The 22,090-nt window shown below is 36.4% G+C and overlaps 1 protein-coding gene across 1 annotated transcript in view; it reads right to left on the bottom strand.

The window, feature by feature from the left end:
• Window positions 1–2,221: 2,221 nt before the first annotated feature.
• The window catches only part of UGCG (UDP-glucose ceramide glucosyltransferase), a 34,462-nt gene continuing 14,593 nt past the window's right edge, over window positions 2,222–22,090 (bottom strand). The window contains exons 2-9 of the mRNA XM_079926776.1: window positions 19,708–19,849; window positions 12,880–12,982; window positions 11,833–11,934; window positions 9,856–9,968; window positions 8,220–8,398; window positions 5,992–6,078; window positions 5,304–5,493; window positions 2,222–4,836 (exon numbers count right to left, since the gene is read on the bottom strand). Coding sequence (XP_079782902.1) covers window positions 4,666–4,836; window positions 5,304–5,493; window positions 5,992–6,078; window positions 8,220–8,398; window positions 9,856–9,968; window positions 11,833–11,934; window positions 12,880–12,982; window positions 19,708–19,849 — 1,087 coding nt within the window. The 3' untranslated portion in view covers window positions 2,222–4,665. The remainder of the gene's footprint in view (window positions 4,837–5,303; window positions 5,494–5,991; window positions 6,079–8,219; window positions 8,399–9,855; window positions 9,969–11,832; window positions 11,935–12,879; window positions 12,983–19,707; window positions 19,850–22,090) is intronic.

The raw sequence follows: 22,090 nt of genomic DNA, 5'->3' as shown, positions 1-22,090 counted from the left end.
TGCTTTTCTCCCATTGTATGTCTAAATAGGTCCCCAAGATTCTCGTCCATTGACACTCTATCTTTGGTTATCACATTCATTGTCTTCAACTATCACGTCTATGGAAAGGACTCCCAAGTCTCCACTTCCAAGCCTACTCTTTTCCGTGCTCCAGAGCAGCCTGTCAATGGTCTGCATAATTCTCTAATATCCTGCCTATGTTCCTTCCACTGGCCTGGTGTTGGTCAGCCATGAGGGAAGATGACGGAGGTTCCAGGGCTGATGACAAGGGTAAGAAAACAATGGAAACAAGGTGGCAATGAGAGGTGTGGAGGCAGCAGTGGGGGCAGAACAGATACTTCCAGTCCTGGTATAAAGAAATGATATCCTTAAATTGTTTAATTACAAGTCCATGCTGTTAGCACGGATGTCTTAATGATGAATCGACTAAACAGCAGAGCACATGACACTACCCACAGTCTCTGCCAATCTCTCCCAGGACAGGGCAGGGGTCGTGTAAAGTGTTTAGCATATTTTGGTTCTTAGGCAAGTAGCTGCTTAGGAAACTGTTAAAGTTATACATTTTTATTTGTTTTTAGAAAATGTGGAGATAGTGATTGTAAGGTATCTTGCATATATTAGGTTTTTTGGTTTTTTTTGGTTTTTTTCCCAGTACGCAGGCCTCTCACTGTTATGGCCTCTCCCGTTGTGGAGCACAGGCTCTGGATGGGCAGGCTCAGCGGCCATGGCTCATGAGCCCAGCCGCTCCGCGGCACGTGGGATCTTCCCGGACCGGGGCATGAACCCACATCCCCTGCATCGGCAGGCGAACTCTCAACCACTGCACCACCAGGGAAGCCCCCAGATATTAGTATTTTTAAGGCAAATTACTCAAACGCATTCCTTGCAGCTCTGCAGGGATAACTGCTCACCATTTTGCAATGTTTGTTTCCTTTCCAACAAAAAGAAGTTGGTGTAGTCATAAACTATAACTTGAAATGAATAAATAATCCAAACACTATATCCTACTAAACATGAGAAGGAAATGTCTTAACTATTTTCATAAACATTAACAGTCTTGTGGTATGTACTAATCTTATCTATCAAATAATATATGTAAAGCATTTACCTTAAACTAGCTTTATAATTATTCCTGTTTGGCAGGTTTGAATCTGGTTCTCTAAAACAATGTTAAGAGTTGGAATATAGATGGTTATTGAAATTATGGCTTTTTAAAAAATTTTAAGGTTTATATACTGAGTTTTAAAGCTGTTGTAGGCAGAATTTTAAACAACAGGATCTAGTGGAGTGACCGATGATGCTGGGACCTGATAGATGCAGGGGCTACACCCAGCTCAGCCGACAACTGTCCACCTACCCTCTGTGACCACAGCTTTCACAGTGGGTGTCTCAGCTTTTCACTCTAAAATAAGGGCAAGGGCTTTTCAAAGTTTGCCTAGCTATAAAACTCTAAAAGACTTACACCAACTTTTTGTTGATCGTTTCTTAAATGTTAGTGTTAGAAGCATACTTTACAAACCAGGAGGAAAGAGCTTGTTTACTGGGTCAAGGTGCTAGGAGTGGGGCCCCTGGCAGGCCACAGCCAAACCCCTTCTAGAGTCTTTCTCCCCTGGGACGAGCTCTCCATAGGAGCATTCTTCTCTCACGGGCTGGTGGTAAAACAGGCCTGGGGGTGCCTCTAAGCTTGGGAGGAGCCTGACCCTGGACAGTGTGTAGGATGACACGTAGTCTGTTTCTCTGTTAGATGTCCAGCAGCAAAGCCATTCCTTTCCTTTCCTTGGATCTGCCTTTCCTTGCCATTGGGGTGGTAAGATCTCAAAGGCTGAGTTCAGGTTGTAAGCGCAGGCGAGAGGGGACTAAAGGACGACTGAGTCTTTTCTAAATGTTATAATGGGCCAGAGCTTCTCAAATCTCCTTGCACAGAGCAAAGAGCAGTGCTCAGGCTCCACCCAGAATAATTAAACCAGACTCTGCAGGCAGGGCCCAGGCATCTGTATTTTTTTTTAAGTTCTACTGGTGATTCTAACATGCAACCAATACAGAAAAGCCTGACTTTTAAGTTATACATCTCACCTGTAGCATGGGTAGAGGGACGATTTCAAAATTAACACTACAGAATTCTTCAAATAATTCTGCTGTGAATGGTGGAACATGTTAGATTATTTATAAAAATATAAAAGACAAGAAATGAAAATACATTATTGCTAATGTTTTGATTGTATTCAAAGTTTTATTTTTTGAACAAAAAACTTAAGACAATGATTTTAAATAATAAACATGGTATATTCTAGACACTTGGTGTTTCTTTTTTAGACAGTTTATTAAATTTGGACTCCTACAGTTCTGCTGTGATGCTTTCTTCATCATTATAATAACATTTATATTATTTCTTGCCATTTTATCATTGCTCTAACTTGCTAAACAAAGAGTCACTCTGTCTGGTTAAGTGAAGCTTCACTGGAAGGAAATACTCCACTACCACATTAAAAACACACATATACAGAACAGTCATTTTTTATATTTACAAACACAAGAAGTCTGTCCAGCCATTTGGGTTTTGTTATTACACTGCCCATACCGAGATCAGCAAAAAGCTAAGGAATAAGCAAGATTTCACTTCAGCAGTGCAAAGGATGGCATCAACCAAACTTCGTTAAACAAACCAACAAATTACAAACACGGTCAGCAAAATTCAGCTTGCATGATACTGACTTAAAAAAATAAACAGAGTGGGTCACAACTAGACTGGTTTTCGCTATGCAACTTTCCTCAGGGAACAATACTACCCCCGTTTCACGTAGAAAGGAGTATGCATCAAAGCCTTTGTTCATGAAGAAAATGCCCTTCAAACAAATTCATCATAAGGCAAAAAAAAAAAAAAAACAAAACGGAAAAACTGAATGAAACAGTTTGGCCCAGAGAAAGCTTGTATATACTGTGTACACTCAGTATACACACATTTACAGATATACTGCAATTTAAACCATGTATATACTCATTAGACAATTAAATGAAATTGGCTCAGTGAAAAAGTGTCCATTTTTTATAAATATGTAGTTATTGCTAATATGTGACACATTATGCTTTGACATGGAAATTGCAGTAACTTAAGAGTTTGAAGCTGCCATATTGCCAGTGTCAGCCCTGCAGCAGGCATTCATATGGACAACATGCCATCCAATCCTGAAGAAAGAGCAAAACGTCCACTACAAAAAAAAAAAAAAAGAAAAGAAAAATGAAAGGCTTATGCACTGTCCCTTACATTTCTGCCTATTCCTTTTTTTTCTTTTAAACAAAAACAAGTCCAGCTCACCACAAGTTAAGCACAACCTGACAAGCGAGTTCAGCGGCATCATGGGGAGAGAAGAGTGAAATACAGCATGCATTTACAACCAGAACTGCTCTAGTCTATTTTGTCATACAAACTGGAATACAAAAATCCAATTTAAATAAGACTAGACTAACAGTAATAGTAAATTAAAAAACAAAACAAAACAAAACACACACACACACACACACAGACCTAGTTGGATACTGATTAATTTTAAGAGTAAAACTCATCCTGTCCCCTCTTAATACTCTACTGCAATTTATTTATTGATGGCTAGAATATTTATTTACTTAAAAAAGATATTAAATACCTGTATCATGAAATTACATTCTTTTTTAACAATAAGACAGACCGTGTAAGAAAATAGCTCATGTGTGAAATGTGTCTGAAATGCATTTTTCCTCACAACTATCAAAACATCCATTCACACTAAAACAAACCCCCCACCCCACCCCCTGCAAAAAGTTAAGGAAAGATGGGATGGGTCAGGTGAGGAGCAGGGAAGGAAAGACTTACCAGCACAGTGATTAACAATGGTTCAAGACAGAACCAACAAGAGTTGGTCAAAAAGATGCCTTCAAGACATGGCTACAATTAAAAACCAAACTCAACCACTTTTGGTTCGTTGCGGTGAGACCGAAAAAATATTTCTCACAGATTCATATAAATACTAGACTCCAGCTCTTTTGTTATTATTATTTTTAAAGTTTTTCCATTTGTTTTTGCAAGGCCTAGCTACCATATTACAGTTTATATTTCCTCTGCAACGACTACAAGAGGTAGGCATAAAGCATGAAAAAGTTTCTCAGTTAGTACCTCACTGCAGGCAGTTCACTGCATTAAACCTTTCACTTTAGACATGAAAAGGGACTGCACCTTCTGGTCTTTTCGAGCCCCCCAAACAAAGCTGTTGCCATCCCATACATATTCTAAATGAGTGTACTCACCAATAAGAAACTTTCTCTACTGAAGGATACTGTCATAGTGTTTGTTGCAGAACATTCATATATATATAGATAGATTTATTTATTTATGTATTTTTAAAAAGTAAACAAACAACCAACAACAAAAACCGAACCCAGGTTCCTAGAACCAATTCTCTTGATTCTCTACTTCCACAAAATAAAGTATAACGATTTGGCCAAGACTACAGATGTGTTTTTTTTTTCTTTTCTTTCCTTTTCACAGATACAAGTGCCATGCAAAATAAATTAGAGAACAGATACCAAAACATACATGTGATAAAACTACTGAAGGTAGATTTTTTAAAAGCATTTATATAAACATAATTTATAATCCTCTTTTTTTCCTTATGTACAGTCACAAAGCTGTAGTTAGACATCTAGGATTTCCTCGGCTGTGCCTCCACAGCGCAGTCTGTAGCGACCAGTTCTCCAGCTTATCGTTGGGTCCCATAATGCCGACAAAAAAATGTATATTGTCATGGATTCACGGATGAACCAAGCTACAGCATAATCAAGTTTTGAAAAACACAGTGTGCCACCCTAGGAATTAAAAAAATAAATTATGGACTGTCAGACTGAAGACACAGTTTAAGAAATGAAATTCTTCAATTTCACTCTTTTAAATACACTATATAAAGTCAAGTCTGCTTCTTAAGATAATTCAACTGTCATGCTATATTGGTTAAGGAAATGTTAATTAGGAAGAAAAGCAGCATTAAAATAACTGCTATCCTAACATATTCTTAGTTTGAAGACTTGTTGATTTGCTTAACATCATTCTTTTTTTTTGAGCCTTAATAAAAGTGATTGTATAATCAGCTGAAAGTTGAAAATCAAGTTCCATTTTGTGTCCACGTTCCACTAAGGAAAGTAATGCTTAAACCTGATTTTAACCTTCACTGGGAGGCTGAAGAATGGCTCAGATAGATTTTCTTCAACTTCTTCTAAATCAAAAGTGTTTTAGTTCCACCAAATGACTGCCAACTTTCCCAAGCCTATCCACATACCTGGACACCCCTGAGTTGAATGTAGTCAAATATAAACCATGCCAGGCAATGACACATGAAAAATACCATAATATCCCATCTGAATACATGGTGGGCTGCCCATCCAATAATTAAGCTGGCAACAAAGCATTCTGAAATTGGCTCACAAATTATTGTTGCAGGAAGCATGTTAATTCGCAATTTGGTCCACCTTAAACAAACAAACAAAAAGGGATTTTCTTTAAACAACAGCCTGGTTACAAGACTAATCAATTTTTCTCAAAATGATCAGCATTTTATCCTGTTATATAAAAGCCTTTTATATAAACTTTAAAGAGTATTTAATGAATCTCTTTTCTATTTTTATTTAGTATCTCAAAGAAAAAAGTCTATCAATTCATTTGTATGGCCTATACTCTGATGAATAAAGATCATAAAATTCAAAGGGTAGAAAGTTAGAAAATAGAGATTGGCATAAAAAACTCAAAGTCTCAACACCTCTTTTTTGAAAGCTTTCAGTGTTACAAAGGAAAGAAAATATACTTAGACGTTAAATTTATTTTAATAAGGAAGTTAACCTCTCTTTTCTGGAAATAAAAATCTGACTTTTAGTTTTTTTGTTAAAACCAAGTTAAAACCATGTAAAAATTACTCTCCCTTCCCCTTTTCTTTTAATAAAGTATAAAAAGAAGAAATCCAGCTGATTTACCTGATCATTCTGGATTGAAACTGAGAAATTGAATACGAGCCAGAGTTTTGCATTGCAACTTGAGTGGACATGGCAAACCTCCAACCTCTGAAAATTAAGACAATTATAAAATGAGCTATGATGATGAACACATGCAAGCATGACTGATTATGCATTTATTCATCCCTATAAAGAGTAAGAAGCGTTATTTCAGTAGCCAAGATATGGAAGTACACACACATACACACACACACACACACACACACACACACACACTAGAATATGACTCAGTCATAAAAAAAGAATGAAATCCTGTTATTTGCAACAATGTGCATGGACCTAGAGGGTATTATGCTTAGTGAAATAAGTGAGACAGAGAAAGACAAACAGTCTGTTATCACTTATATGTGGAATCTAAAAACTAAAACAAATGAATGACTAAACAAAAAAGAAAAGACTCACAGACTTAGAGAACTAGTGGTTACCAGTGGCGAGATGGAAGGAGCAAGGGGTAAGATAGGGGAAGAGGATCAAGAGATATAAACTACCTTGTATAAAATAGGCAACAAGGATATATTGCACAGCACAGGGAAATACAGTCATTATTTTGCTATAACTTTAAATGGAGTATAATTTATAAAAATACTGAATCACTATGTTGTATACCTAAAACTATATAATACTGTAAATCAACTATATTTTAATTAAAAAAAAAAGTGAGCAACTGTCAGTGTTCAGGGTGAGCCTCGTCCCAGGATAGCACCCTACGTAGGGTATATCATACTTGTACACATTTTAGTCATTACAGAGGCCCATGATAGTACCACCTAAGAAATGGAAGGAACAACCCCTCAGTTCACAGTTTAATAAACTTAAAATACAGACATTCTGAAAGTACTAAATAGAGTGGGTCCTGTATTTAATAGTTTAGTCTCTGAACACTATTAATCAAAAAAAAAGGGCAGGGTGTGAAACCAAAAGTGGTATTCTGTATCTCATGAGAAACGCTATGAAACCATGGACCACATTAACACCATCAGGAGAGAAGTTTAAAAACATACTTCACATCTTTAGTAAATTATCAGACAAGGAAATGACCCCCTTTAAAAAAGCAAATGAGTGTCACTGTGTGATAGAGAAATGTTATTAAGCCGATCATGTGAATCATTAGGTGGCTTCTTAGCAAGGTATGAAATAATCTACTGAGAAATTTCAAAATCTGAAATCATATTCTTTAAATTTTCACCTACCGGCTTATGACTGCACTGACATTTTTAATTCTTCTAAAACACATAAAAATTTACATCCATAATAATGAAAATTTATAATCACAGAGAAGCTTCAATTTAATAACTTCAAACCATGCAGTTTTTTTTTTTAGGGTTTAAATGTATTTATTTTATTTTTAAATTGAAGTATAGTATAACATTAATTTACTATGTTGTGTTACTTTCAAGTGTACAGCAAAGTGATTCAGTGTGTATGTATCTGTATGCTATACAGTAGGTCCTTGTTGTTTACCTGTTTTATATAGTGCATATATGTTAACCCCAAACTCCTGAGTTATCTCCCCCACCCCTCCTATCCTCGTTGGTAAACATAAGTTTGGTTTCTATGTCTGTGAATTTATTTCTGTTTTGTAAATAAGTTCATTTGTATTGTTTTTTTAGATTCCATCTATAAGTGATATTATATGATATTTGTCTTTCTCTGTCTGACTTCACTTAATATAATCTCTAGGTCCATCCACGTTGCTGCAAATGACATTATTTCATTGTTTTTTATGACTGAGTAATAGTCCATTGTATATTCAGACCACATCTTCTTTATCTATTCATCTGTTGATGTGCATTTATGTTGCTTCCATGTCTTGGCTATTGCAAATAGTGCTGCTATGAACATTGGGGTGCATGTATCTTCAAATTAGTGTTTTCTCCAGATATATACCCAGGAGTGGGATTACAGGATCATATGGTAACTCTATTTTTAGTTTTTTTAAGGAAACTCCATACTGCTCTAGAAACCACATTAATTTGAAGAATGTAGAGAAATTAGAACATTTATTTGCTTCATTAGTACATAACTGAATAATTAATAGGAATTACATTCTAAAAGTATTAAACTATTCTGTACTCACTAGCAAAAAATAAAATAAAATAGCTCTTAATCCATGGGTTTAACAAACAGAGTAAACCAACAGAAGTTAGGAACCAAAAATGTAACAGCCTAATTTAATTTAGTTTTCTTACCGGTCAGCTATTGCTTTGGCCATAAAGTAATCTTCAGCAATGTACTGAGCAAAAGCTATAAGCCCTCCTGCTTGATCTAACACATCCTTTCTCATTAAACAAGACATTCCCGTCACACATTTGAAACCAGTGACATTGGCAGAGATATAGGACCTTGGATGAGAGGTTCCAAAATACACCTGCCAAAACAAAGCCAAAAACGTATGTATACAATTAGAATTTTATGTTAAAAGTATGATGTTTATAAATTCTTTTTCCTAATGAATTTCAGTATGATTGGGTGAATATTCTATTATTCTTACATAAATTACCTGAATAAAAAGTGGTACAAAGTAATATTTACATATAGCAAGCAGTCAATAATTTCTTATTTGATTGACTACACTTGTTATTATCACCATTACAAAGAAGTATTTACTTCTAGGAGGGAAAAGTATATTTTATTCTCAAATAAATACTGTCTTCTCTAAAACTCCAAGATTTAAAGATTTACTGAAGTAAAACTTAATTTGGATTTGAATCAGACAGGTAAAAAATATCACTCACTTCATATAAAATATTAATATTTAATGTGTTGTTTTCAGAATGTTCATGTAGATATACACACATCTACATATATAGGTATATGTACGTACATGTATATGTGCATATGTATGCATGTGGCTACACACATGCGTACATTCATACACACAATATTTATAGGTACATCAACCAATAGAACAATCCTATTTCTTAATTCCTTTTCTTGTGTCCTTTTATATAGCTAGCTATTTCCTGCCGGTGTCACTGAGCTTCCCAACTTCCCCATTTTTCAATGTATTTTTCATAAATAGGGTGGATACTAATATTCTGTCTTCCATTTTACTGCCCTTTTCCTAGATGTGCTTTGAAGTAATGAGAAATGCAAACTACTAAATTAACGGTAGAATTAAATGGTCATCACCCAACTTATCAGATATAAAACCTATTTATTATTTACATCTTAGATATGCTGCCTTTTGTAATTAGTCATCTCTCTGTATCCTAGGGGAATTGGTTCCAGGAGTCCTGTATCAAAATCCACCGATGCTATGTGCGTATTATCTACACCTGTCAGATTACTTATAATACCTAATACAATGTAAATGCTATGTAAAGAGTTGTAAATACAATGTAAATGCAAAGTAAAGAGATGTAAATACTATGTAAAGAGTTGTAAATACAATGTAAATGCTATGTAAACAGTTGCTGGTGCAAGGCAAATTTACACTTTGCTTTTTGTAACTTTCTGGAATTTTTTTTTCCCGAATATTTTCGACCTATGGTTGGTTGAAGCCAAAAACGTAGAACCCATAGACTTAATACAGTTAACTTCAGGTAGCTCATCCCAACTCTCAGCATAGTCTCAAGCTTCTGGGAGATTAGGGATCTGATAACAAGAATATTATTTAATACATTTTTATGCGGGCCTCTCACTGCTGTGGCATCTCCCACCGCGGAGCACAGGCCCAATGGCCCACAGGCCAAGCCACTCCGCAGCATGTGGGATCCTCCCGGACCGGGGCACAAACCCGTGTCCCCTGCCTTGGCAGGCGGACTCCCAACCACTGCGCCACCAGGGAAGCGCAAGAATATTATTTATAACCATTGCACTTACCTGTTCTAGTGTGGCGGCAAAGCCCTGTCTGTCTGCTACATAGGGCAGCCCGTGAACCAGGCCTACTTTCTCTGTCATTTGGTTAACCATGTCCGTGAGTGTGTCTGGAATCACTAGGATGCAAAAGAAAAAAAGGTGCAGAGGGAGAGAGGAAAAAATTTCCTTTTAGTAAAATGCCCACTAATGTAAAATATAATTTATGAGTTATTAAATTCTTAAATGTTTTTCTTTGTATGTGGGTCTAATAAAATGAATCTCAATCACTTTTCTGAGTAGAATACAAAATTTCAAAGAGGTTAACTTATGGTAGTGAATTTATTCTGGACACTTGCAGGTTGGTACATACCTAATATGTAGCAGGGGCAGGATGTACCTTGAAAACTTTAACAGTCCGTTTCTGAACCTCCCAACTGGAATAATGGACAATATGTCCTAGTACAAAAGGTACAGGAGCAGAGGTCAAAGGGGCTCAGTGTTCACTATGACTCCTCCATTCCAACCATAGGGAATGAGCCTCCTCTTTCTGGGGGTATGAGATATTCTCTCTCAAAACTGCTAATTGGAACTGAATGCGAATATACTTGACAGAGATTGATACACTGAAAACATAGCAAATATATGATAGTAAATAACTTAAGATAGCAAATGTGAAAAATGAATGTAATCTCTGACCATGAATTGATAGATTTGTAATCTAATTAAGTAGGAGTGCCACACTATTAATTTTCAAATTTGCACATTTCAAGCTGATAAAATTTAAATCATTTCCCCATTTTTAAATAGCAAAAATATCATATCATTTTATACGACTTCATTTTTATTTCCTTCAAGTATTTAAGAACTAAATCTACTGTATAAAAGTGTATTTGGACCTTAAATACAGGTAGTCTGGGTAGTGGTTCTCAACTGCTGCTCTGTAGGGGACATTTGGCAATGTCCAGAGACAGTTCTGGCTGTCACAACCAACAGCGGCTACTACTGCATCTAGTGGGTAGGGGCCAGGGATGCTGCTAACCACCCTGCAGGACAGCCCTGACAACAAAGAATTACCCAGCCCAAAAGCGTTGAGGTTGAAAAACTTGCGGTAATTAGAATATAATAGAATATTATAGAATACCAAAATTATTGTAAGTATAAATGTTTAAAAATGCAAAAATACAAATTATAATGTCAATATATTGATATTGACATTATAATTTCAATATAATTGAAAACATTATTATTGAAATAATTCCTGATAAAATCAGCTAGGTAAAAAGCCATGAATGTATTCTAATAAATGTATGTAATTCTAGTAAAATATGCACCTATTAATTTCTGTCCCTTTGCATGAGACAGTACATTGCACATGCCACAAACAGATTAAAGTAAAAGATGTCACATGAATAAGGGAAAACTTACACCTAGAAAAAGCTCATAGACTATATAACAGACCACGACTATTTTTTTTTTTTTTTTTTGGCTGCATTGGGTCTTTGTTGCGGCACGTGGGCTTTTCTCTAGTTGCAGTGAGCGGGGGCTACTCCTTGTTGAGGTGTGCAGGCCTCTTACTGTGGTGGCTTCTCCTGTTGCAGAGCACGGGCTCTAGGTGCGCGGGCTTCAGTAGTTGTGGCGCATGGGCTTCGTTGCTCCGCGGCATGTGGGATCTTCCCGGACCAGGGCTTGAACCCGTGTCCCCTGCATTGGCAGGTGGATTCTTAACCACTGCGCCATCAGGGAAGTCCCGACTATTTTTTTTTTTTAATAGTTGGAATTTTCTCTTCAAAATGAAAACATTTTCATACACGTAACATTCTAGGTTAGTATAAAAAACATCAAAATCTTAGTAAGTATAACTTGACATATTACCACGAAATAATGATAAAATGAATTACTTTATTAGGCAAACAAATAGGACTGATAAATGTATTCTCAGACTGCTCTTGGCATTTTATCATTGAATGAATAGTTCTGCAAAATAAATAAGAAAAACCTCACCTCTTATTCCACTATCACAAATCCATATAAGATCATACTTTGCAACTTCATATCCTGGCATTAAATTGTTAATTTTAGGATTAATGCCAACCTTTTTGCCACCTAAAAATTTTAAAGTACAGCAGTGAACAATTCATGCAATATTGGAAATATTTTCTATTATACATATACATAGTAGAGAGTAGTAAAAAGTACTTGCAGATTTAATAATTTAAACAAACATACTTTAACATTATGTTTCTCTTGAGACACAGATGTAGAGAACAAACTCATGGACACCAAGGGGGAAAGTGGCATGGGGTGGTGATGGACACTGGTGGTGGGATGAATTGGGAGATTGGGATTGACATGTATACACTAATATGGATAACTAATTAAAAACATGCTGTATAAAAAAATAAAATTAAATTAAAAAAAAAAAGAAAATAGTAGGTGAAACCATCATACTTAAAAAAAGCCAAAAAACCCATTATGTTTCTTATTATTCATAATAATATATTTAGAAAAAAATTGTTCATTCTCAAAAAGAAAATTACATCATTAATCTTTGAAAATTCATTAGTTTCAGTTTTCTAATTCTTAAGTGCTTGCATTAATAGTAAACATTAATCAATATTTAATAGCAAATATACCTCTAATTAGTCTTTAGAATAAGCCTGTAGGCTTTTGGAAAAATATTCTTTTTGCAATATTACAAAAATGAATTCTATCCCTCATTCCCAATTATAATCAATGAGATACAGAAAAGGCCATAGATTGAAAATATTAAAGAAACAAAAATAACAGGCTCATGTCTGACTGACGAGTAAAACATGATTTGGGGTAATTCTGTTAATCCCAGATATGAAAAAAAAAACTTTGTCTTTATAACTTAAGTCTTCTCAAAAGGACAGAAACACCTTTCACTGTATCTAACAAACACGCATAAAGCAAACATGCTAATAACTTAATGGGTGTCTAGCACCCTAATCTATAGTTTAATGCAAAGAAGATTACTGATATTTAATACATTAAAGCAAAAAGGTTATTGTAGAATTTGTTACTTACCTATAAACAATCTAGCATCAACATTTGGATATTTTCCAAGAAGCTTCTTACACACATCAATGGCTGGATCATCATGATCTTGGACACAGAGGAGTACTTCATACTAGTCAAAGAACACATTTTACGTAAATTAACCTCTTTTCCAAAGATAATCACTTATTATTAGTATTTACTGATGGATCAAAAAGCATTAAGAAAAACAAGCAATTGTACCCACAAAGTTTAAAAGTTAAGAGAGTATTCATAATGGATGCAGACACTTAAAGGATTATCAAGTGTTCCTTTAACCGAGAGCAGCTTCTCCAGAAGGGGCTGTCTGCAAGCCAAAGAGAGAATGAAGAGATTGGCAGGGCCCACAGCTGAAGTCTTGCCACTGCCAGATAGGCATGGCCTAACAATTCAACTGGATTCCAAGCTTCTCCATGGGCTTCATCACTGAAGATTTATTAGATGCTCACAGGGTGCCTAGCAGTGTGAAAACAACACAGAAAGCAACCAAAATGAACACACCCTTCGCTCTCTAGAAGCTTTGTCTCTGAACTTAATATCATTTCATCAGGGTGCTAAAAATTACATACTGAATACCACTACGATAAATTTAAAGAGGTTTCCCAAACTCTTCACAAGGACAAAGTGAGATTAGATTTTTTGTTGTATAATAATTTTCTGAAGTAGAATAGAATCTGATTTGATTAAAAATGTATCCTGAAAAGCACACTTAGCCTTTTAACTATGAAAACACCCAGGATTTTATTTTGCCCAGACCCATGTTTACTCTTTTTTTTTTTTTTTGGCTGCACTGGGTCTTCGTTGCTGTGTGCAGGCTTTCTCCAGTTGCGGCAGGCTGGGGCTACTCTTTGTTGCGGTGCGCGGGCTTCTCATTGCGGTGGCTTCTCCTGTTGTGGAGCACAGGCTCTAGGCCTGCGGGCTTCAGTAATTGTGGCGCTCGGGCTTAGTTGCTCTGCGGCATGTGGGATATTCCCGGACCAGGGCTCGAACCTGAGTCCCCTGCATTGTCAGGCGGATTCTTAACCACTGCGCCACTGGGGAAGCCCTATGTTTACTCTCTGATAGTACACTAAGGAAGACATTTCTTAGTACTTGGCTGGCTGTGTCAAAATTACCCTCGGACAGTTTTTTTAAAAAGAGGATACTGGGCCCCACTCTTAAACTTCTGAATCAGAGCATCCGAGGGGATTCTGACATGTAACCAAGTTTATAAAATCTTGAGCTCTAAGATACCATGTAGTAAACTACTAAATTTTTTAAAAGTGTTTGCTTTCACACATAAAGATGCTACTCTATTATTCTGTGGGCTATGTATTCTAAGCAGTAATTTTTTTCAATAGTGGTGATAAATTCATGCTGACTCAATAGCAGATTTCCTACCAAACCTTCTTTCTAAGACAGATTGAACATTTTTAAGCAAAGGAGGAAGGTTAATCATGTCCATGAGAAAATAACAAAGCTATGTGTTCTAAAAAATACAAAAAGTTGAGGACACAATTTTTTAGGTGTCTAACATACAGGGACTAAAGCTAAGGTAATGGGAAGGCCTGTTTGATTTACTTCCATTGATAAGCATACACAAGTAAAAAGTGGAAATAAAATGTGTACAGTGCCTTGAGCACAATAATTACTGTTCACCTAATATATTGATATATTATGTCAGCAAAAAGTGGCAGCATAGAATTTAGTGGTCAAGCACATAAGGACCAGGACTAAGGTAGATAAAGAAAGTTTAGCTAACAAGGTAAGATTTTTTTTTTCAAGTGAAAAAAAAGTTTTCTCAATAATTAAGTAGAGACCTGGATGGACCTGAGAGTCGGTCATACAGAATGAAGTAAGTCAGAAAGAGAAAAACAAATATCGTTTATTAACGCATATATGTGGACTCTGGAAAAATGGTACAGATGAATCTATTTGCAGGGCAGGAACAGAGATGCAGACGTAGAGAAGGGACGTGTGGACACAAGGTTGGGGGAGGATGAATTGGGAGATTGGGATTGATATATATACACTACCATGTGTAAAACAGATAGCTTGTGGGAAGCTGCTGTATAGCGCAGGGAGCTCAGCTTGGTGCTCTGTGAGTGGGATGGGTGGGATTGCGGCGGGTGTGGTGGTGGTGGTGGTGGTGGTAGGAGGGAGGTCCAAGAGAGAGGGGATATATGTATACATATAGCTGATTCACTTTGTTGTAAAGCAACTATACCCCAATTTAAAAAAAAGAAAAGTAAAGGGGAAAAGCAATGTATACTTTCCTCATACTTTCTACCTATAGTTATTACATATTCTATCCAATATCTACCTCTCATGATGACTGACCAAAATTGCCACCTTAGAGGTACTGAAATGATTAAGCAACTTTACAGCCAGTGGTCTCCAGAGATCAGATAAAAATCTGAGAATGGGATGGGCACCATTCCTGCCACACCCTGAAACTTCTTCAAGGGTTGACTCTTAAGTCCCATAAAAAGTCAGCCATCCTCCCTACCAAAATGTTTGCTTGAGCCAACAAGAGGCAGACCTTAACCATGAAGATTAGAAAGGTTAAGTGACTTTCCAAAGGGTGTAAGTAACAATGAGCTTTCCTACTACAGTGAGTTGCTCAGTCAGGCTTGCTCTAAAGAGTTCATTGTTTTTCCAAACATAGCGTAGTTTTATGCTTTTATGATTTATACTGTTTTACAGGTATAAGTAAATATAGTGAAAGAATATGTTTATAAGTAATACAATTCCATAAAATATTATTAAAAACCTACTCTTGGCTTTTTCCTCAGCAAGAGAAAACTCTGTAATATGTAGTACTAGACATCTACTCAATGGGAAGAAAAAGGCTATACTAGGTTGTAGCAAAAACTTTTTCAGAAGTATATGGTGTTAGTATAAGTAAGGGAGGCATAGTTTACCTTTATCCAAATGCAAGATTTAAAGTTTTTGTTTTTATTGATTACACCTCTTAAACTTAATTTCAAATGAAAAACAAATACCTCCTGATAAGCCAGAGTGCAGATGAAATTCAATTCACTTTATCTAAAAAATGTTCAGACTCTTATTAAAGATATAACTTTACCTTAGATGTGCCTGATATTAAAAATTATACCAAATTGGAGGTAGTATTCCAAGTGTTTTCTAAAGTATTAGATTTTAACCAAGAATCTTCATTTTTCAGCTAGAATCTCTATGTTTGATCAACATTTAATTTGCTAGGAATTTCTGTACTTAAATCACTCTGACTACACTGCAATTGGTAAAACATAAGATATTAAGTTGATAAAAAGTTTTGGTTTTTTTTTTTGCGGTACGCGGGCCTCTCACTGTTGTGGCCTCTCCCGTTGCGGAACACAGGCTCCGGACGCGCAGGCTCAGCAGCCATGGCTCACGGGCCCGGCCGCTCCGCGGTGTGTGGGATCTTCCCGGACCGGGTCACGAACCCGCATCCCCTGCATCCGCAGGTGGACTCTCAACCACTGCGCCACCAGGGAAGCCCTAGGGTAAATTTTGAGTGAAAGATAGATGCTTCCTTTGAGTGAAAGGAAGATGCTTTGTAAGAAAACTGCTCTGAATTCAAAGTTTTGATAAGTTATATCAAAAACTTACTTTCAAGAACTAGGTAGTTTACATGATTTTTCAAATTTATTTGGTAAAACACTAATCTTTCAGACGTAGTAGTTTTATTACATGTATTGTGCCGATCTTTCAATAACTGAACCTATTTTCAATCTTTTTAAATTCTTTACTGTCATCAGTGACAATAAAGAATCCAAGTATGGCACTGGACTTCAAACATTTTAAACCCATTCTATATTTGCAAAAAAGAAAAGAAAATCACAATTACCATAACCTCACTCTGTTAATAACTCTGATCATTCATTTAAAAATTCTTCATATGGCCAGAATTTACTAAAGTAAAGCCATCAAGACACTTTAGATGCAGATTACTGAATCCTCCTACTATGGCCGAATTTCTGCCTAAATGCCTTCTCCTATGCTGATGCCAAATGAGTACTCGATTTTGTGAAAAATGAATTGTATTCATTTTTTTTATTCTTATATTTTTTCCAAGAATTTTTTTTCCCCAAGGAATAAATATCAATATAAGGTGGATTTACAAGATATTTAAAGCATAGATGTCTTTCAGGGCACTTAGTATAATAACAGTCTCACCAAAATTTAAACCTAGAAATTCAGACCAAGTGTCCGTAATAAATCTTCTTGCACATGTCTAAAATTAAATGAAATTTTAGTATTTCAGTATGTTATATACATATTTCCAAATGGCCTATAAGGTTCCAAATCAAATAACAGAGGAAGGAGTTACATCCAGAACAAAAACGTTTCCATACCTTTATAAAACAATGTTCACATTTGACAAATGGAGAATATTAAAATGTGCTGGGCCTGGCAGTTACACAAATGTTCATTTCATGACTATATGCCTCCTTGATGACACAAACAACTCGTGTTCACACTCAGATTTGTGCAATTTCAGTGGTTTAACTTCAGTCTCCTGTAGAATTGCCATTGCTTTTGGTCTTTTAAAAAGCAAATATAGTGCAGTGAGATCAACATTTCCTTTTAGATTGCAGGTACTCTGCACTTTTGCTCTGCTTTCTAAATGTTCTTTTTACACAGCTAACAATTCTTTTGTAATTAGAAAATAAAATTATGAACTAAAAAAGAATGAAAACAATCCCTTGCATATAATGTTATTCATTTTTGTAATGTGTCAAAACAGCTTCCTCCTCAACCAAATAAACGTCTTAATGACATAACTTAAGCGGAAAAAGAACTTAAGTGGAAAGAGAACTAAGTGGAAAACTAGAGCTCTGGAGATAATTCCAAACTGTATAAAAAAAAACTTCATTCAGAAGAAGAAATCAATTATTGATTCATCCCAAATGTTCATAGTTAATGGATACATATGTTCCTGGGGTTATTTTAAGAAACTCTTTAAACCCACACTAACTTCCAAAACCATTTTAAATTCCATGACTATTATCTCACAAGAGCAGCAACATAAAAATTCCATAACTAAGTTTTAAGAGTGGTTGAATAGGGAAAGGGGAAAGGGTTGGATGATGGTTAAAACACTGAAATTTGTGAGATTAAGTTTCACAAGGATAAATGCATATGGTTCCACACTATGCTCTGAAATTTATTCATAATCAATGAAAATATTCTTTCATTCACAAAAATAAATTCTCCTTTACATTCACGTATATAAGGTGAGGCTTGAAAAACTTCCATTTTTCTTATTGCAAAGCTTATTTTACAATTAATTTTGTTTCTCATCCTTCCTGAATTATCAAAGGCCACTTTTTTGCATTTTTAGTTTGAAAAAAAAATCAAGTACCAATCTTATTTTTTCTAATTATATATTTAATTTACTGAAGATAATGCATGCCTATGATTCAGATCTCTAAAATTATTAAAAATATATACACACACAAAGTAGAAGAAATACATAATTTTCTGCTACAAATTAGCTTCAAATGCCTAGACTTCCAAAACTCCAAAAGCAATAATATAGCAACACTAAAAAATAACTAAATGATACTCATGTCTACACACTGAATAAGAGCTGAATTAAGGCTACCATGTCTGTGTCTTCTTCTTAAAAGAAATGAAATAACAGTGTGAAAATCAGTCACCATGAGAGTGTGGTGTGTAGATGTCATCTTCTTTCTCACTACTTGGGCGACATTGTTCTAAAGAAATAGGAAGGGAAGAGTCTCCGACTGGCAAAAACTATGGAAAAACCGAGGCAATGATGGTAAAAACTGAGGAAAGTGAGTAGAGACCACAGAGGGAAAATTAAACTGGACTGAAAATCAAGCAGGTAGAAATTTAGACATATTTTCACAAGTAATCTACCACTGCTAGAACATGCTTTCAAAAGCAGCGTCTCAAATAGGCAATTGAAAAAGTTGCCATAAAACTAAATACAAAAATTAAGGAATACTAAGTTTTCCTAAGAAACTAAAGGGAAGAAATAAAAAGAATACTCCCATCTCAAGAAAACTGAAGTCTCCAAGGAAGGAAGTACATTGAGTTTATAGATAAATAGATTATATAGATAAAAGATATAAGCAATACAATTAGGTATTAAACCCCAGAAAAATCAAGAAATCAAAAATTAGGTGTTTTTTTTAAACATCTTTATTGGAGTTTAATTGCTTTACAATGGTGTGTTAGTTTCTGCTGTATAACAAAGTGAATCAGTTATACATCTACATATGTCCCCATATCTCTTCCCTCTTGCATCTCCCTCCCTCCCACCCTCCCTATCCCACCCCTCTAGGTGGTCACAAAGCACCAAGCTGATCTCCCTGTGAAAAATCCGGTATTGATGAAGCTCCACCTTACCACTAATTCTAACCCCAAAAGTCAGATTCTCAAGGGGATTTATCATTAGTTCTAGCTGTCCTGCATCCCATTTCTGACCACTGAATATTGCTTTCTCACTTTCACTGTGACTCTCATGGAACAAGATCTTCACACTCAAACTACCGGGCACTTAACACTGTCTGCATTCCAGGAGCTTCATTCAGGGATTTCTAATTCAGGTTGACATACAGGTAGTTAGAAAAGGAATTTATACCCCTTCCTCAACCCCCCATTTCTGTCCTGTGATGACAACCACAACTACTACTACTACTACTACTACTACTACTACTAGAGCATAAATATGATGAAGCCAACACCATCATGCATTTTCAATACCTTCACCTGATACAGTGTCAAAATTTCTCTCTAAGTGTTTATTATAAGAAAAAAAAAGTATGGTCTAGCCCATTCCTATGAGTACAACACTGTACTCACCTTGGGATAATCCAATTCAAAGAATGTTTCCAAGTTGTTGATTAGGTTAGGATCTATTCCTTTCAGTGGCTTCAGAAGAGACACCCCTGGGAGCTTGCTATATGGTTGTTTGTCTGTTGCCTTCTTGTTTAGGTGTAATCGGCTAAAAAGCAAATGATACATATATTAACGTACATTTCTGGAGACTATATTAGGGCCAAGTCTATATAAAGTATGTATCAAGCTACCAATAAATTACTGAATTTCTTTTTAATTGGCATCTTTTGAAAGGGATATCTGAAAATGAAAGAAAGTAGAACCAGGTAAGCTTCCAGTTGAGGAAAACCAGAACTAAACAGAGTGAATGAATGTTCCAGCGAAGGCTGAAGCTTAAGACTGCTGTTTACTGCCGTACTCTGAGAGCCCAGAACAGTGCTAGGCCTGGAGCAGGCATTCAATAAATACCGGCTGAAGAAACAAATGACAATGTTAGCCCACACATTAACTGCCCTTCCTCCCAAATCGTCATCAAGGTGGCCAAAGAACTATAAACATAGCAGGGAAAAAAACAACAACCCTATTTGCACCAGAAAAATATGGAAAAGGAACCAGAAAAATTTGAGAAATTTCTGTAACAAACAGTCCACACAACCACTGATTGAAAGAACTACCAAGCCAGCCTGCCTGGCAAGCAAGAAAATGGGATATCTATCAGGACTCCCAATGCTCACCATCTCTGAATGGCAGGGATGGAATAGAGGGAAATTGAAGGTAAGAAAAAAAATCTCAGTGATGACAGAAATGCCTATTACGGACACTAGAAGATATACCAGTGCCACCAAATCACAGAGAAGTTGGCCAAGGTTCTCAGCGCTGCTCCATCCCATGGGGAATGAGCTCCTAATGGGGGAAGCCATGCCAATTAGAGAAGAGAGAACGTGCTCCAGTTCATGTCAGGTTGTCACGATAAAGAGAGGAGATGCCCTTCAGCAGAGTGCTGAAGTTTCTAAAGCAAGTCACTAGAGGCGTCCTCCCTCCTTCTCATTAGCAAGTCTCCAAGCACTCAACAGTAATTAGAGGCTGGGACAATCACGGGGCCAACTGCAGGATATTTTAAGACACAATTCTTCCACATTTTAACATCTCTGAAATCAATGGCATCTTATAGTTGCTGGCAGCCAGATGGCGGCCCGGACTTAATAGCATGAAAACCAACCCTTCCAGAAGATCAAGAAAACGCCAGTGTCAACGCATAGTGAAATATACTATTCATCTATGAATGATTTCTGGAAGTACACCAGTACCATCATCCACAGAAGTTAGCCACAGGCTCACTCCCCTAATTAAGGCAGGGGTGTGCTGCAGCAAACATCTCAAGTTTCAGATAAGGCCATAAGCAGGGGTCTCCAACCCCCCCCCCCCACCACCCCCCACCACCCCGTCCGAGGCCCGTTAGGAACCAGGCGGCACAGCAGGAGGTGAGCAATGGGCAAGTAAAGCTTCATCTGCGGCTTCCCATCGCTGGCATTACCGCCTGAACCATCCCCTCCCCCACCCACGATCCATGGAATAATTGTCTTCCACCGGTCCCTGATGCCAGAAAGGTTGGGGACAGCTGCCAGAATGCATCTTTACGGAAAGAAAAGCAGGCTACTACCTACAATGGAAAAAAATTTAAACCAACCAAAAATTTAAACCAACCAAAAATTTAAATCATCCATAACATCAAACGCCAGAAAATAATGAGTACCATCTACAGCAGTGCTGTTCAGTGTGGCAGTGGTCCACAAGTTGCTTTTTACTGGCCAATGATGAAAGAAATGGAGAGCAAGCACTTAGAAACTTTTACAGCAGTTTGACATTGCCATGCCATCCAAGCATATGGTCAGTCATTTATTTTCACTGTAGTTTACTAAAGTATCAATCCATGACAGATTGGAAAACTTTTAAAGAACTGATCCTTTGCCACAGATAGTTTGGAAAATATTGATCTACAGAGTTCATCTAGAGGGCTGGAAAGAGGTAAAACCATGATCTAAAATTTATATAACCGCAAATATGACAACTATTCCATTTCTAACAAAATAGTAGACTAGATGTCTGGAGAAATCCACCCAGTACAGAACATCTAGATTGCCAGAAGGAAAAGTTTATGTTATATATTTAATTGGTTGAAACAGTTATGTATCCACATGGTTCAAATCACTAAAAATATTAAGAGGTTCATATAAAAAAGTCCCCCTGTCACTCCTGTCCCACATCTGTCTTGTTGCCATCACCACCTCCCCAGCATTATTAGTTTCTTACTTATCTTTCCAGAGATTTAAAAAAATGCATATTCAAGCCAAAACATACACACACGAAATTCTTACATAATATTCATAATTTTCTCTCCTCCTTCTTA

The sequence above is a fragment of the Stenella coeruleoalba genome, assembly GCF_951394435.1.
Source record: "Stenella coeruleoalba genome assembly, chromosome: 7".
Classification (NCBI taxonomy): Eukaryota; Metazoa; Chordata; class Mammalia; order Artiodactyla; family Delphinidae; genus Stenella; species Stenella coeruleoalba.
The sequence above is the reverse complement of the archived record's forward strand: the minus strand, read 5'-3'. Positions and strand labels throughout refer to the sequence as shown.